General features: G+C 43.9%; 1 protein-coding gene across 2 annotated transcripts; it reads right to left on the reverse strand.

The window, feature by feature from the left end:
* Positions 1 to 1,277: 1,277 nt before the first annotated feature.
* Positions 1,278 to 10,684, reverse strand: PRDX3 (peroxiredoxin 3). Of its 2 annotated transcripts, XM_069460001.1 has the most exons (7): positions 10,623 to 10,684; positions 9,382 to 9,508; positions 6,705 to 6,846; positions 5,985 to 6,120; positions 4,749 to 4,852; positions 2,396 to 2,561; positions 1,279 to 2,063 (listed from the first exon to the last, which is right to left on the reverse strand). In XM_069460001.1, the coding sequence occupies exons 1-7, from the start codon at positions 10,656 to 10,658 to the stop codon at positions 2,010 to 2,012; spliced, it is 765 nt and encodes a 254-aa protein (XP_069316102.1). In that variant the 5' UTR covers positions 10,659 to 10,684; the 3' UTR covers positions 1,279 to 2,009. The 2 variants fall into 2 exon arrangements, with proteins under 2 accessions (XP_069316103.1, XP_069316102.1); XM_069460002.1 differs by lacking the exon at positions 2,396 to 2,561 and having other exon boundaries at positions 1,278 to 2,063.
* Positions 10,685 to 14,317: the final 3,633 nt, after the last annotated feature.

Consider the following 14,317-nt stretch of genomic DNA (forward strand, 5'->3'; position numbering starts at 1 on the left):
TATCTCGAAGTCTATTTCTCATCTGTAAAAGGAGGATAAGAATTGTACCTATCTCAGGGGTTTGTTTAGATTAAAGGAGCTAAACATGTAAACGCCTAATAACAGCCGCTGGCCCAGTGGATTAGCACCCAGCTGGCCAATCCCCTCCCTTTCCTTGCCTCTCCAGAAACAGGAAACCAGGGCATAGTTTTCTTCCGGCCTGTGTGACTTCGTTCCTACATTTGCTCAGCTCCCCGGGTTCACTTTTCTGTAACCTCTGAGTCCATCTCCTTTTCTAGGAAGCCTTCCTGACTTCCGTAACTGAGTAAGATGCCCTCTGCTGTGTCCACATGATGCCCCAGGAATCCAGCTGTGGCACCACAGTCTTATTCTGTTGGTTCTATCCTGAAGTATGTCACACAGTCAGCCGAGCTGGCCTCTGCTTCCCCACTTGGGACCCCAACAGTCCAGTCTTAAGGAAGTAGCCAGAGTGATCTTAGAACAAGTTGATGTCACTGTTCTTTTCAAAACCTTCCTGATATTTCCCATCCCAGAACAGAACCCAGTCCTTAGCTTGCCCATAAGGCATTCTGGACGCCCCCACCAGCATCCTCCTCCTGTGCTACTGCATTCACATGGCCTCCTTGCAATTCTCCATCTACCCCAAGCCCACGTTAGCCTCAGGCCCTTTGCACTTGCCATGCCCTCTGCCGGGAGGTTTTTTATCCCTCTAATTCCCTCACTTTCTACATGTTTTCTTCTATTTGGTCCTCATCAAAACCGTAAGACAGGTACGACTGTCCTCATTTTACAGTTGAGAAAATAGACCCAGAGGGACTTTCCCTTAAGGCTCCCCTTGACAACCCGATCTAGAACAACACCGACAGCTCTCTGCTCTGGCCCCCAACTCGTTCTACCTTACTTTCCTCCCACACACTCTATGTAATTTTATTGTGTTTCCCTTCTAGAATATGAGCATAAGGACAGGGGCTTGACTTTTTTTGTTCGCTCTTATACCTCCTGAACAGCACATGGCATGTCGTAGGCACTCAAGGATTTACTGAACAATGAATAATGTTTCATATCTGTCTTCCCCCTAAACTGAGTTCCTTGAGTGTGAAGCCAACATCGCATTCATCTTTGTGGCCCATCTTTGTGATAAATGCCCAATAAATGTTGATACAATCAGAGAAGGAAAAGCAGAGCCCCAGAATAAGCTGATTCAACAGTTAATGGTTTCAAAATGCAAGTATTTTAAAATATGTTTTTTTATATATTTTATAATGAACACTTCAAGAAAGAAAATAATTATAATAATTTCAAAATGCAATCCCTGGATTCAATAAATATCCTTTATAATTATACCTAATCAATGTCTAGAGACATGTAGACACTAAGTTAGCTGATGAATACAAACAGTAAACACAGTCAGTAAAATGACTATGTAAACTATAAATCTCAGGGATGAGGACCATGCATGATCAGTTAAGTCACTTTGCCGTGCTTTTTTATAACATGATTCACATTTTCTTCAATCACACATATATCCATGGCAAGAGTTAAGTTAGACCGCTGATGCTAACAACTTAAACTGTGATCTTTGTCACCTTAAAAGAATATTCAGTGTAATACAAAGAAATTCAAAAGGAAAATTTCAGGACCCTTGATCAGAGGCTTTCGATGCTTGCTGTACTACTTCCGTATACACAAAGGTTTAAGTAAGGCTAAGAAAAAAGAGTGTTTCTTTTGCCCATTGAAGACATGATCTAAGAAATAGGTGAACAAGGCATTCTGTAGGAACTAGCTGGTTAGCCATCAATATATTACCAATAAAGAACTCTTTATACTAGCAACTAACCACATTTAAAAAGCCTTAGCCAGTGTTATAAAAACAAAATAGAGTAATGTTTATGAATACAAGCATAATTCATTGTTTGCCTTCCACAAATAATCATCACTGAAATGCTAAAAGCAGGTTCCAACTGTGGTTCTACTCTGGTGTGAGAAGGTGCAGGGACACACAGGGAGATCTACTGATTTACCTTCTGAAAGTACTCTTTGGAAGCAGTTGGATTAGGCTTGATCTGAAAACACAAAAATATTTAATTGGGTAACTGAGTTTATGATAATAGTCTCAAAAGTGAATTGAAAGCTACTAATTTTCAACCTAAAGTTCTTCAAATTTTTTAAGATTGGTCTGTTTCCTTTAAAACACATGGGGGAAAGTTACATTAACAGCCTGCGGGAGTCCCTGGTACCCTGCCCCGCCCCACCCCCACCCCTTCTACCCACCCCCATCTACATCCCGCTTCAAGGGCAGGCTCCCTTTTGTGGATATTCCCAGCCAACAGCCCTTGAGGCAGAAAGGACCTGGGACACTGCTGGGATCCCACTGTTTTTGGGGAAAAAAACCTACCGTAGGAGAATCCGGTGTCCAGTTTGCTGGGCAGACTTCTCCATGAGCTTCCACAAACTGGAATGCCTTCACCAAGCGGAGGGTCTCTTCCACACTTCGGCCCACTGGGAGATCATTGACACTCAAATGTTTGATGACTCCATTGGGGTCAATTATGAAGAGACCTCTGCATCAGAATTTAAACCCATTAGTACCTCAACAGCACTGGAACTAGAAACAGTCTAACTTCTGCCCTTTTATGTTTTTAGTTTTCCATGCAATAAAATTTATGAAGCTCTATAATATGCTTTAAAATGGGATTTTCATTGTTGTACAAAAAGCTTACTATCTTATTGATGACAGATGTTTAATAAAGGCAGGACTGGACCAGGGCACTGTTGAAAACATGGCAATATGGTCATATTTACAAATTCAAAATTGTGCCCTAAATTGTGCCACACAGTATCTGAAAGTCAATGAACTAGTTTTTTACCCATTGGTGATCTGGCAAGCATTCTTTGGGCTGCTGTATCAAATCTTGGCAAGAAATCATAAGCAAATGGGAAGGGACAGAGATGTATATTATCTATGTTCAATAAATATTTATTAAATGAGTGAATACTTGGGTAAATAGGGGAAAATCCCATAGGAAAATCTTTGCAGAAAGAATTTAGCCCTAAGCTATGCAGAGCAGAAAACCAAGCCCATCACTTTTTATCACTTAGCAGCAATGCAATGAGATGACTCAGCCTACCAGTGGTCTGTGTTCACCTTCTTTGTTAGTGTTACTGTGATATATGCAGGTATGTTTAACCTAGAAGTTTTTGGTTTTTTGTTTTGTTTGAGACTGGGGTCTCTGTTGCCCAGGCTGGAGTGCAATGGCTATTCTCAGGCACAATCATAGCTCACCGCAGCCTCGAACTCCTGGGCTCACGTAAGTGATCCTCCCACCTCGGCCTCCTGAATAAATGGGACATGTGCACACCACCGCACCCAGCTGTTTAACCCAGAGGTTTTAACAGTCCATATTAAAAGAATGTGGGAATTCCCAGTGTTGATCACTTAGGCAAAATGCAAGTTACAAAACTCAAGGTAAAAAGGTGCTCTCCCTCCCTGGGCCTGGCACTCGGGGTCTGGGCTTTGAGGCTTAACTGGTCCTGGTGGTCCCCAGAGGTGGAGCCAGCTGGAGTCCACTGGTGAAAGCAGAGGCAGAGCTGGGACGGAGCAGGGCCCACAGACTCCAGAAAGAAAGTCACATCTTACTAGCCACACTCGGCTTCTCTCCCTTGTTAATCCTGATATTAAAACCAGAAGGGACATAACTGCAAAATTAGCAACTCCCCACAGAGAAGGGGACTCCGGGATGAAAACAGCTGGCACTTTCTCTTGCCATTGCCAATTGTGAAAGAGCTAGACTTTAGGTTATTAAAGGAAGAAGTCAAAAAGGCCCAAACGCCAAGATGCCACTCTAAAATCCTGGGTGTAACCCACGAGGAGAGCAGGCCAGAGGTCAGCTACAGAGAGAACTGGCGAGCTGGGTCCTGCAAAACTGCGAGGCCCAGCAAACCAAGGTGGGGCCCTCTCCACCTTCCTGAAGGTCAAATTCTGCCCAATCCCTCCTTCACTCCTGTTCTCAGCAGACTTCAAGATGCCAGCTCTAAGGCCTAAGTTCTCATCCCTCCCAGAAAGGTTGTGTGTGATTGTGCGACTGTGGAAGACTGAAAGCTTTTCACACTCAAAGGAGTAAAAGTTTAACCAGAGACTGATGCCGACAGAAAAGACAATCTGGGACAGAGGTCGGAACAACAGCTGCCAGGAGCTGCGCTAAAAACTCTAGCTGCCCCTCTCATTTCATTCTTACACCTAACCCAGGAGGTACATCCTCATTTTAGTTATGGGAAAACTGGGGCTCGAAGAGGTTAAATCACTTGCCCAAAGTCACACAGCCTAATTAAGTAGCTGAGTTAAAAAAAAAAAAAAAGAAAAATGAAACCCAGGTCTGTTTGATTCCAGGGGCTGGGCAAGATCATGACCATCCCCGGAGACTGCCTTTTACACAGCTGCTCCTCCCCCTTCCAAACAGTCGGATGGCTTCACTACCAGGATGGTTAAGGAGTACGGAGCAGTGTGACCATCAAGACACAGACACCCTTCTTCAGAAAGAGACCCAGGGTGGGTCTTTCTCCTGCCATAGGTAGAGGGAGCATACAGCCATTTCTGAAAGACTGCCCACCCCTTACTGAGGCTTATTAAAAGACTAAAATTAAGGATTTAAAAAAAAAAATGCTTTACCAAGGTCTATATAAATCCCCTAAGAAACAGGATAATACTAAACATGAAAATGATTTTAAGTTTATAAGGAACAGGATCCTACCTGAGTGCAATACCAGGACCTTCTAACAGCACACCGTAGTCTTGGGAAATTTGTTTCTTTAAATCTGACAAGAGTGCGATGTTCATGTGGCCCAAACCACCATTCTGATAAAAATGCAAACATGACTGGCTGTTATCCTGTATAGTCTCACAACGTTCTAGATCACGTACTACAATGTTTGAGACCAACAATAATGACAATAGGTAAAAGTAACTGAGCATGAACAATGGGCCAAACACTATTCTGTAATCTTTCCATTAACTCACTTCTTCCTTGCAAGCATCCTGAAATAGTTACTTTTATCAAGATGAGAAAACTGGGGCACACAAAGGTTAAGTAACTTGATCCAGGTCACAGCTAGAAAAGGACAGAGGCAGAATTTAAACCCAGAGAATACTACAGACCTTGTTCTAATTCTTTTTTTTTTTTTTTAAAGAGAGGGTCTCACGCTGTTGCCCAGGTTAGAGTGCAGTGGCATCATCATAGCTCACTACAGCTTTGAACTTTTGAGCTCAAGTGATCCTCTTGCCTCAGCCTCCCCAGTAGCTGGGACTATAGGTGTGCACCACCATGCTTGACTGATTTTTTTTTTACTGTTTGTAGAGATAGGATCTGGCTATGTTGCCCAGGCTGGTCTCAAACTCTTGCCTCAAGCACTCTTCCTGGAGGCCTCCCAAAGTACTGAAATTACAGGCGTGAGCCACCATGCCTGGCCCAATTCTTAAAGCATTCTTTTAGTTGAAGACAAGTTTCTCAAACAAAAAAAAAAAAAGGCAGAGTAATAAAAAAGAAATTTGAATAATTTGATCTTACTAGTCCAGTAGCATAGCTAGAAATTCTGATTCTTCCAAGCAAGTTTCTAGGCAAGAATACTGACCACACAGAATAGTGAAATCAGAGAACCTAACCACCATCTCACAAGCCGGCAGGGTGCATCGGACCTACAGAGAGTACAGGCAAAGTGGGAGGCAATGGATCCCAGCTGTTTCCCCTGCCCACGGAGCCGGCAGGGGAAATACTGCTCATACCTTAGAAAATACAAGTGTAGTGGGCAGTAAATATATATGCAACGTCAAAGAGATATGGACAGAGTTTAACACACGTTGCCAGGAAGTGAGGACTACAAATAGCCCATTTCAGACCAGTCATGCTTTGATAAATTCTAGGTTGGTCTTTCCTGGGATCTTTTCTGTTTTTAATATTGCAAGTGCAAAGGCAAGGTGAGCGATGCTATACCTTCCTTGGTGTATTTATCCAGGCAAGATGACTGAAGTGGGAATCCACTGAGACTGCAACAACTTCACAGTTCACATCACGAAATTCATTGGCTTTGTCACTAAAAGCAACAATTTCTGTAGGACACACAAAGGTGCTGGGGGAAAAGCATAGACGTTTTCATCAGAGAATTTAAAAACAAGGATTTTAACAATAAGTAATCCAAAAACTAGTTCACTTTTTACTGAAGAGTGAAATAGGCGAAATGATTAACATCCTCACTGGACTCCAGTGTTACACTGGTTAAAGAACCACTATCTCCTTACGCCTTTTTATTGAAAGAATTGTATCAAACATGGGGGAGGGGACACGTTTTAAGAATAAAAAGGTTGTATTTAAATAAAGTATCTTTATGAAAAATTCATTTTATTATCATCACTTTTCTCATTTACTCCCAGAACAGTGAAAACGTCTTCATAGGCTAACTTAAGGAACCACTGCTCCAGGGCACATAAAATAGAACCATATTATAAACCTACCATTAAAAGGAATAACACTCCACTCTGTAAGTTCACCACTTATAAACCAGCCACAGATGCAAGCTGTAATCAACAAGGCCATCAGCAATAAAGGGTCGGTCAGAAAGAAACCTTCCCTTGACAAGGAGAGTAACTAGAGGTAGACAATTTCAGCATAGAAGCTCTCAGAATCACATGAAAACATCATAGAAAATACACTTACAAATCCAAAGGATAGAAGAAAAGCACCAAATATTTCCCCTTAAAGTCATCAAGGCTTAGGTCTTTGAACTCCCCATTGACAACGGCTGTACCCTTAAAATAGGGTGCATGCTGAGTGACAGCAGGGGCATGGTACGAGGAACCTGAAAAAAACCCACACACGTATGTAGTTCATCATTTGCCACAGCAAGCATGTATTTGATTTTATTTAAACTTCTCACTATAATTAATTAGTAGTATAAATCAATTAAAAGATTCAGTTCAACTGTACGTCTTAGGTACAGTTGTCCCTTGGTATCCATGAGGGTTGTTTTCAAGAGCCCTGCCGATGCCAAAATCCACAGATGTTCAAGTCCCCTATAAAAAATGGAGTAGTATTTGCATATAACCTATGTACATCCTCCTGTATACTTGAAATCATCTCTAGATTATTTATAATACCTAATACAATGTAAATGCTACATAAACAATTGTTACACTGCACTGCTTTGGCAATGACAAGAAAAAAATCTGTACATATTCAGTACAGACGTAATCATCCATTTTTTCCCCCAGAATACTTTTTTTTTTTTTTTTTTTTTTTTTGAGACAGAGTCTCACTCTGTTGCCCGGGCTAGAGTAGCGTGACATCTGCCTACCTCACAGCAACTTCAAACTCCTGGGCTCAAGCGATCCTCCTGCTTCAGCTTCCCCAGTAGCTGGACTACAGGCAAGTGTCACCAAACCCGGCTAATTTTTTCTATTTTTAGTAGGGATGGGGTCTCACTCTTTGCTCAGACTGGTCTCGAACTCCTGAGTTCAAGCGATGCTCCCGCCTTGGCCTTCCAGAGTGCTAGGATTACAGGCGTGAGGCCCAGCCTCGCAGAATATTTTTGATCCGTGGTTGGTTAAACCCAAGACAGAGATGAAGGAACGACTTACAGTAATTTCTCCTTCTATGGTTCTAGACTGTACACAAATCCAATTCTAAGTGCTATGGAAACTAAACAGAGGAAGATGAAGATAGTAAGGATGGAATTAAGGAAGACATGAGACAAGAGATGAATTCTAAATATGGTTGAGATTTTGTCCAGTCTAGATGGGACAGGGCAGATGGGATGGAGGAAGTGGCAGGAAGGGGGGACGGAACAGGGCACATGCAGGGAACTGCCTGTGGCATAGTCTGATGAGGACAAAGCAAGCAGGAAGGGCTGAAGGCCATTATTCAAGGGTCCTTAAACACCAGGCTGCTGAGTCAGTTCTTAATAGGAGAGTTAACAGGGAGTCATGGGAGGTTTTTATGTAGGAGATACACGAGGAGACTGCTATTTTAGGAAGATAGTTTGGGAGGAGGGTAAGAGGAGCAAGAAGAGGGGAGACACATTAGGAGGTGATTTCAGTGATCTCAGTAAGAAGTATTGAGGGGAGGGCCGTGGCAGGAAGGACAGGAATGGATGCAAGGCTTGTGTCAAAACTGGAGAGGACTTGCTTCTACCTGGGAATGAGGGACAAAGGAGATCCAGTGTCAAAATGCCTGGGACTGCCACGAACAGAAACAGGAGGAATTGCTGGGATGAGGATTTGGGACTAGAGGAGGAAAGTTTTAACCTGTAGCATCAAATCACTACTAGAAATATTGTAAAGACCCAGAGTAGTAAAAATGTGAAACTTCTTAGAACATTTCACCCACAAATAAAGGCTTTGCTAAAGTATATCTCCTAAACCATTTAGGATTTTTCAAAGCCTAGACAAATCTAAAGGAGGTATTTTCAAAATGCCAATCATTATCTAAGGATGAGCTCGGCAAAGCTTGTATCATAGAGAATGCAGTGTAAATCTCAAAAAATAGCTAAGTTTCACTCAGGTCACATATTCCATTATATAGGTCTGGTTCCTAAGTGGCTAGTTGGAGCCAGCAGACAAGTTTGAATCGTAGAGCAGCTGCAGTTTCAGGTCCTTACAGGCTGTTCAACACTGACATCCCTTCATTCACAGAATGCCAGGAAGGCATCTGAGTTCTCCCCACCCCATGCCCCTCAAAATAGAGGATTAAAAGCTCTGGCAACTAAAACAGAAATGTGACAAGGGCAGTTTGCCTCCGTGATCCTCAACCCTGGCTGCACATTAGAATTACCCAGTGAGCTTTTAAAAAATACTGACATCCTGGTCTCACCCCTGAGATGGATTTAATTTGTCTGGGGGGTACTGTATTGTATCTGGGGCAGTGCTGTGGTTTTAAAAGCTCCCAAGGTGGCCGGGCGCGGTGGCTCACGCCTGTAATCCTAGCACTCTGGGAGGCCGAGGTGGGTGGATCGCTCAAGGTCAGGAGTTCGAGACCAGCCTGAGCGAGACCCCATCTCTACTAAAAAAATAGAAAGACATTATATGGACAACTAAAAATCTATATAGAAAAAATTAGCCGGGCATGGTGGCGCATGCCTGTAGTCCCAGCTACTCGGGAGGCTGAGGCAGGAGGATCGCTAGCCCAGGAGTCTGAGGTTGCTGTGAGCTAAGCTGACGCCACGGCACTCACTCTAGCCTGGGCAACAAAGTGAGACTCTGTCTCAACAAAAAAAAAAAAAAAAAAAAGCTCCCAAGGTGAATCTAATGTAAAGCCAGGGTTCAGAGCCCCTATCCAGAGATGATGATTTGAGTTTCCTTTCCCTGTTACTTCAGCAGTAAAGCATAACAACACTTACTGGTGCTAAAGGCTTGGCCAGAACCAGACCACAATACATTTGTCAAGCCCGTTCTTCTAGCAGCAGCAGGCCTAAGGGATGCAGAAGCAGAAATGCCCCAAGGGATGGCGCTCACATGTCGAGCAACCTGGAAAGAAAAACACTTTATATTAGAAAGTTTTTCCACACTGGTGACTGAAGCTGGCCCTGCCGAAAGGGCATCATGCCAATGGTGGCCTCAGCTGTCCTTGTCCCTGTGAACCACACACCAAACCCAAAACTCTAAGAGCATCGATTGGGTCTCCATGTTCTTAACATTCCCTTCTGCTTCTCACTCCTTTGGCAACCGGAAGGTGGAGGGTAACTATAAGAACTTGAAGACTGAACAATTAAAAACTCCATGCTCTTAAAAGCAACACAGAGGCTTCAAAACCCAGGCGACTTGGCCAGACCTTGTGTATTTAAGCCCTTTCCCAGCAATATCTGTTGAGCAAGTGCTACCATGCCAAGGCTTTCCTTACAAAATACAAGGTCTCCAGCCCCACCAAGTAAATAAGTAGAGCAAGGTTCAGCCTCCGGGAAAGTTTGGACAAAGCTCAAGGGAAATGTTTGCTCAACTTTAATGACTCAGGAAGAAGGGCCTGCGTTGAACCCCACCATGAGAAAGGCGGGTAGCAAGATAGCACTGGGCTTTGCCAGGAGAAAAGCAGGAAAGAAGGGCAAACAACCGCAGAGACACGGGGAAGGCGGGGCGGGAGGGGGCCGAAGAGGGCGGGCGCCTTTTGTTACTTTAGCACTTTGCGTGTTTCCACCCACTATTTAACCGGCTGTTCACAGCAACGCCTTGATACAGGCATCATTCTTTCAACTTAAGGAAAATAAAAACGTTCAGAAAAGCGAAGTCACTTGTCCAAGGTCATAGAGTCGGTCACAGAGCGGGGCCAGGATGTCTCCAGGCCCAGAACCAGATGCTTACTTAGGTGGAGAAGGGATGGGGACCGGGGACTCACAGCCAAGAGGGACTCAGAGACCCGGCCGCTAGGAAGGAACGGGAGAAGGGAGCCGGAGAAGGGAGCGGGAGAAGGGCGGTTCTGCGCAGGCGCAAGGAGCTTGCCCGGGAGGAGGCCTCCAGGTCCGTTACCCACTGACACCTCCACGAAGGGGGAGTGGCCCCCAGACCCAGGAGAGCGGATCTGTCTGGGAAGCAAGTTCCTGGAGCCACCACGGTGCCTACACGCCTTACCCACACGACAGCCACTCACCGAACCCCGGAGCAACCTGCACACAGCGGCCGCCATCTTCAGTGTGCGCGAGAGTCACAGGGCGGGCGGAGACGCGGGGGGCGGGGCCTATGGAGAGGGGGCGGGGCCTCTGCTGACCGGGGCGGGGCCAGGAGGAGCCCCCTGCCTTTTGGGGCCCCTAAGAGAGAAATTTCCTTTAGGGCTGAATACCTGGGAAGGCGACACTTTGTCTTCCTACTTGTCCCAACCTAAAAAGAACTAATCCAGGAGGGGAGCTAAGTATTTATTTCCATATTTCCTACTGATTTTTTTGTTACCTTGGTATAGATTCCTGTTTTTACCATTTATGTGAAAGGATCCTTTTCCTATTTGGGCCCTTAGGTAGGGCCTTCTGGCTTCTGCAAGACAGAGAATTAATTATTAACATAGTTTTAGTCCGTTAATAAGCTAATTGGGTCAGACACATCAAGGCTTTATTGGCCTGGAAACCTTTGGGATTCGGTGTGGGCTTCCATTTTGGACTCTTTCCAAAATTGGGAGAAGAGTGACAAATGTAAAATTTGGTTTTTGTCAATTAGTAAATCCAAGTGCTGAGTGGTAAGCACTGTACTTTGAAGCAAGCACATCAAACATAGGTAAAAATCACATGGTGGCTTTACAGTAAATGGGACAAATCTCTAAGCAGGTATTTTCCAAACACTAGTCATTCCATTACCAACTTAGTGTCTCAAGTCTGCATATCACCTAAATATTATTTACTATTTTGTTAAATTGACTCACTTTTAAAAAACTTAAATGAATTTATTTGAAACAAAATGTTAAATAATATAAATGAAAACAACCTTATAACTTGCTGCAAATATAAGGTAATTTGAAACACGTTAAAACAAAATGCTATTAAGCTCCAGCTAGATACGGTTGTCTGCTGAAAGTCTGAGCCTTTTTGTTAAAAGGGGAGAATGAGAGTGGTGGTCAGATACATCCCGGCTGTGATCAGAAGGACTCAGAATTTAAAAGACAATACTTATCTCGCATTGAGATTTGATGCTATTTTTTCTTTTTGCTCCCCACTTCCCCAGCAGTGTACTTCCTGAAATCATCACAGATACCACTAGGTGCCACTCTGGGTGCTAGTCCCCTGCTTTGGAAAGGACTGCGTTGGATGTGAGGGGACACATATCTCTCAACCATTTCCCCTCAGCACCTGCCTTGTGTTTAGCTGGTTTTCATTATGTGTGTGTGTGTTGAGCAGATGATTGAAAAGAAAAGGGGATCATAATTTTGGGGCTCAAAATCATACTGTAGTTCATAATGGAATCTTATTCAGCCATAAAAAGGAATGAACATGCTACAATATGGATGAACCTTGAAAATGTTATGCTAAGTGAAAAAAGCCAAACACAAAAGACACATATTGTGTGTTTCCTTTTATATGAAATATCTAGCATAGGTAAATCCAAATAAACTTCAGAAAGTATAATAAATTGGGAACCGTCCCCGGGGCTCGGAGGAGGGGGAGATGGGGACTGACTGTTTAATAGGTATGAGATTTTCTTTTGGGGTGATCAAAATGTTTTGAAACTAGATGGTGGTTGTACAACATTGTGAATTTACTAAATACTACCGAATCGCATACTTTAAAATGGTTAATTTTATGTTATGTGAATTTCATTTCAATTTCTTAAAAAAGAAGAAATAAGGACTAACAATAACAAAATTATGTGCTATAGTCTAGCCCAGTGATTTAATAGACAAGAAAACTGAGACTCTGGGAGGCGGAGAGACCTTCTCAAAGTCACATAGCTGGCTAGAAGCAGAGGTAGGACTAGAACCCAGAACTTTCTCAACCCTGACCAGCAGCGTGTGTGGCTGGCTTAGAGTTCAGGCTCAGCACCATTTCACCAGCTGTCTTATGAGATAACATCATCCACACTCCAGCCTTGTCTTCTCCCTCATACTTAGCTGCCATCTTTAAATACTTAGCTGTCGTAGCTCAAGTCAAAAAGGTGGGGAGGATGGCAGGGGGGCAAAGCCAAGCCAAGGGGGTAGCTTTCTCTTGTCCTTATGCCCACAGTCCTTTGCTGCCCAGCTCTCCTTTCCTCCTAGCATTCTGGAGGGAACCTCTCCCATTGTAGGCACGTATTGTGCAGTCCAAATACACACGCAGTTTGTTGATTAGTAAAGCCAAGTGCTCCGTGGTGAGCACGGTACTTTGGAGCAAGCACATCACCTAGTGAAGATGTAAAGTATGGTCCAGGCCAAGGCAGCAGAGCAGAGTGGAGTTCCCTCGTGATTTAACCCCACTCATCTTGGTTTCAGTTTTAAAGTTCAGATGCATCAATTAGTCCCGGGTCATTGGCTGGGGCCTATTTATGCTTAGAGGTAACATCGCTTGCTGTCTTCCATGAAGCCCACCCTCCTCCTGCCACCTTCAGTCTGGCGTGCATTTCTTGCATCCTCCCTGCCTCCAGCCCATTTTAGCCTCTGGAGTAATACATTTCTTTTCCTATTTAGGTCCCAGGTAGAGCTCTCTGCTGTTTGATGAAAATTACATCAATTAACAGTGTGATTAATCAGTTAATAACCTTTTTTTTTTCTTTTTTTGAGAGTCTCGCTGTTGTCCAGGCTAGACTGCAGTGGTGTCATCATAGCTCACTGCAACCTCCAACCCCTGGGCTCAAGCGATCCTCCTGCCTCAGCCTCCCAAGTAGCTGGGACGACAGGCACATGCCACCACACCCGGCTAATTTTTTTTATTTTTAGTTGTCCAGCTAATTTTTTTTTTCTATTTTTTAGTAGAAACTGGATCTCACTCTTGTTCAGGTTGGTCTTGAACTCCTGAACTCAAGTGATCCTCCCGCCTTGGCCTCCCAGAGTGTCAGGATTACAGGCATGAGCCACCGTGCCCAGCCACAATAAACATGTATTGAGCAGATCACTCAGGCCCCGCTCCCGAGGGACTCTGTGTGTATGCAGGGAGTACTGACAGGATTGTTAAAAAAAAAAAAGCCCAAAGCTCAAGATTCAGCATTTTAAGGGGCATGAAAGAAGCACAATGGTTGAGTGCGGTTCGCCTGGGTTCAAACACCAGCTCTGCCACTTATGGGCATGAGGCCTAGGGCAAGTTACTTAACTCCGCACGTTTTCTCATCTGTAAAATGGAAATGATGTTAATACTTCCCCTAAGGGTTATTGTGAGGAATAAGTGCATTAATATTTTAAAGGCATTTGGCACAGTCAGCAGACGCATAGTGTTTGTTACATTAAATAAAAGGGAAGGGCAAGTAAAGTGCTATGAGAAATTAGAGAAAGAGACCAAGTAGGGCTTATAGAGAAACCATCTATTCTGCTTGTGGAGGGAGGACAGGGGAAGACGAGGGGGAAGATGGCAGGTAGAAGTGATCAGTGACCTTTGTCCCTTTGGCTTACTATCTTTGGTGAACATGTATGGAGAACATACCATGGGCCAAGCTCTGGGTTGAATGTAGTATCTTATTTAATCTTCACACAACCCTGTAACACGGGTACTGTTTTAAATCCATCATCCTCATTGCATAGGTAAGGATACCGAGCCTTGGGGAGTTTGCTTATTGCCCAAAGTCCCAGGGCTGGAAAAGGAGGCAGCCAAGATTAAAACTGTGAAAGCTGGTTGCAGGGCCCCGTTCCTAATGAGACGCTGCACCACCTCCTGCATTATTTGTTGGAGCATAAGGTGC

The sequence above is a fragment of the Eulemur rufifrons genome, chromosome 28 (assembly GCF_041146395.1).
Source record: "Eulemur rufifrons isolate Redbay chromosome 28, OSU_ERuf_1, whole genome shotgun sequence".
Classification (NCBI taxonomy): domain Eukaryota; kingdom Metazoa; phylum Chordata; class Mammalia; order Primates; family Lemuridae; genus Eulemur; species Eulemur rufifrons.